Source organism: Pinus tabuliformis, chromosome 5_2, assembly GCF_031772625.1.
Source record: "Pinus tabuliformis cultivar Carrire ecotype Pingquan chromosome 5_2, CPIR1, whole genome shotgun sequence".
In the NCBI taxonomy this organism is placed as follows: Eukaryota; Viridiplantae; Streptophyta; class Pinopsida; order Pinales; family Pinaceae; genus Pinus; species Pinus tabuliformis.
In genome coordinates this window covers 246,614,939-246,617,334 of record NC_142306.1, presented here as the reverse complement: position 1 = coordinate 246,617,334, position 2,396 = coordinate 246,614,939, and the positions used below count along the sequence as shown (strand labels likewise).

The window sequence follows — 2,396 nt, the reverse complement described above, 5'->3', positions numbered from 1 at the left end:
GAAGCAGCAATCATTCATATATTGAAGAATAATCAGTGGACAACAATCATTCATATATTGAATAATAATCAATGGACGAGGGAGTTTAGTGTTTTGAAAGAAAGATTTTCTTATACCTTGATGATTTTATCTTTGAACTTTTGAATATAAATTGCATTAATTATTTTTAATGAGATTTAGTCTATTGCTATTTTTAATAATATCACTGCTCCTAAGTGTTAGAATAAGAATGTTAATTGTCTTTTCTGTATTGACTTCACTTATTAGCTTCATGTTTGTACAAACACAAACTTTAGAGGGTCAAAGCTATTTGTGCAACCTGTAATGTATTGTCCTTTGGTGGATCTCATTCACCTCAAGGGAAACTATGTTGTACAATGACCTCACTTTATATAAAAAATACAAAAAATACTTAGGAACTTTAGAAAAAAAAAAACAAGTAAACATACTCTAATTTTGTAGAAAAATAAATGGCAAACAGTAAACTTACCATATTTACAGAAAATAATAGAAAGTAGATGTAGTTTAGTCGAAGAAAAAAATAAAGAACAACAAATAACCCTATTCTAATTGTAGGAAAGGAAAAGAAACAAGTAACGCTAGTTTAATTACATGAAAGTAAACAAAGTCATTTCCATAAACTTGAACAAAATAAAGTTGGTTCCATCAATTGCCATATATAATTAGTTGCCAAAATACCGGTAAGATTGCAAACTTCGTTTCAAAAATATGTTTTTTTTTAATATTTCAGTATTTCCTAAATTATCCAAACGCCCATCAATTGCCATATATAATTAGGTTCCAAAATACCGGTAAGATTGCAAACTTCGTTTCAAAAATTTAATATGTTTTTTTTTTAATATTTCAGTCTTTCCTAAATTATCCAAATGCCGACGTTTTAACCAACCTCGAAGTTCAATAGATTTTTTGGTTTAACGTACAACATATTTAACCTATATATACAAAAAGCTTATGGAGCACTAATCCATCTCTTTTGTTTATTGAGGAGCGGGTAAAAGCACGGATCCATATATTCCGTTTATAGAGCAGAGCATCGATCTTAACCAGTAAAAAGTAACAAAGCTTGTTTGAAAGGGGTAACAACGCTACTAAAATGAAATTGAACCGAAATTATAGTTACTGGCAAAAATGAAATTGAAAAGGGTTTCCATAGAACCTATTGTTGATATAACGCTGTGTGTAAAAGATGTGGTAGACGGTCATTTCAGGGATGATGATGAGGATTTAAGGAGGCAGAGATGGTATTGCGTCCATAGTGTTGTCTGCCTCCGAGTCTTATAAACCCAACACGCAGTACGTAGGCGAATGATTCAGCTTTACTGAGCCAGTTATTCCATTTCCCCACCCCGTTCCTAGGCGAATGATTCAGCTTTCCAACGACAGGTATGATAGAAGTTTGAGGGGTCCATCATTCAGAGTTGTGACATACAACATTCTGGCAGACGTGTATGCTACTTCAGAGCAGTTCCCAACTGTCCTCCATTGGCGCTCAGTTGGGAAAATCGCAGACAAAACTTGTTGAAGTCAATATTAGAGTGCGAACCTGACATCATTTGCCTCCAGGAGGTACAACAGAACCATTTTTCTGATTTTTTCCATCCAGAATTGGCCAAATTAGGATATGAAGGGATGTTTAAGCGAAAGCAGAGAGAAGGCAACATTCCAACTGTTGATGGTTGTTTAACGTTTTATAAACTGAATCAATTTGACTTGATAACTTTGTGTTCGATTAATTTGAGATATAAAGACAACATTGCCCTGCATGTCATCCTTTCCATAAAAAAAACTAGTGAACGTCTGTGCATAAGCAATACCCACATCCATGCAAATCCTAAAAACAGTGATGTAAAGCTATGGCAGTTCTACTACTTGCTCAAAGATTTGGAGAAGTTTGTCCACGATATTCCTGTTGTACTATGTGGGGACTTCAATTCTTTGCCCGGAAGCGCTCCCCACTCACTTCTTACGAAAGGCTATGTGGATCCCTTAGATGAAGAAATTTCGGATTATGATCCATCCATTAAACTCATGTTTCGTTAGATACCTTTAGCAAATGCTTATTTTAACTATTCCCGATGCAATCTTCCCCTGCAAGACGCGTTGAAGAAAATGGATGGTAAAACGGGGAATCCGCGTTTCACTACCTTCATTGAGAATAGCCGAGGGAAATTTCAGGGAACGTTAGATTACATTTTCTACCATGCCAGGAAGTTGAAGTTGGTGTCGTTACTGGAGTTAATTGACGAGGAGGAGGTGAAGTACGGTGCACTTCCTTCGGTTAATCATTCTTCCAATCATATCCCAATTGCAGCCGAGTTTAGTTATATCTCCACATCGAAACCAACAGCAAAAGGAAATATGCAACTGAAGAGTTA

At 35.4% G+C, this 2,396-nt stretch overlaps 1 protein-coding gene across 1 annotated transcript; it reads left to right on the top strand.

Moving 5' to 3' along the window:
- The first annotated feature begins 1,650 nt into the window (after window positions 1–1,650).
- On the top strand, window positions 1,651–2,061 carry LOC149158460 (carbon catabolite repressor protein 4 homolog 1-like). The gene has a single exon (XM_089433990.1). The coding sequence runs from the start codon at window positions 1,651–1,653 to the stop codon at window positions 2,059–2,061; it is 411 nt and encodes a 136-aa protein (XP_089290116.1).
- The last annotated feature ends 335 nt before the right edge of the window (window positions 2,062–2,396 follow it).

Bases quoted from the DNA above. Each gene is read 5' to 3' on its own strand.
- LOC149158460 (XM_089433990.1), top strand. From the start codon at position 1,651: ATGTTTAAGCGAAAGCAGAGAGAAGGCAACATTCCAACTGTTGATGGT.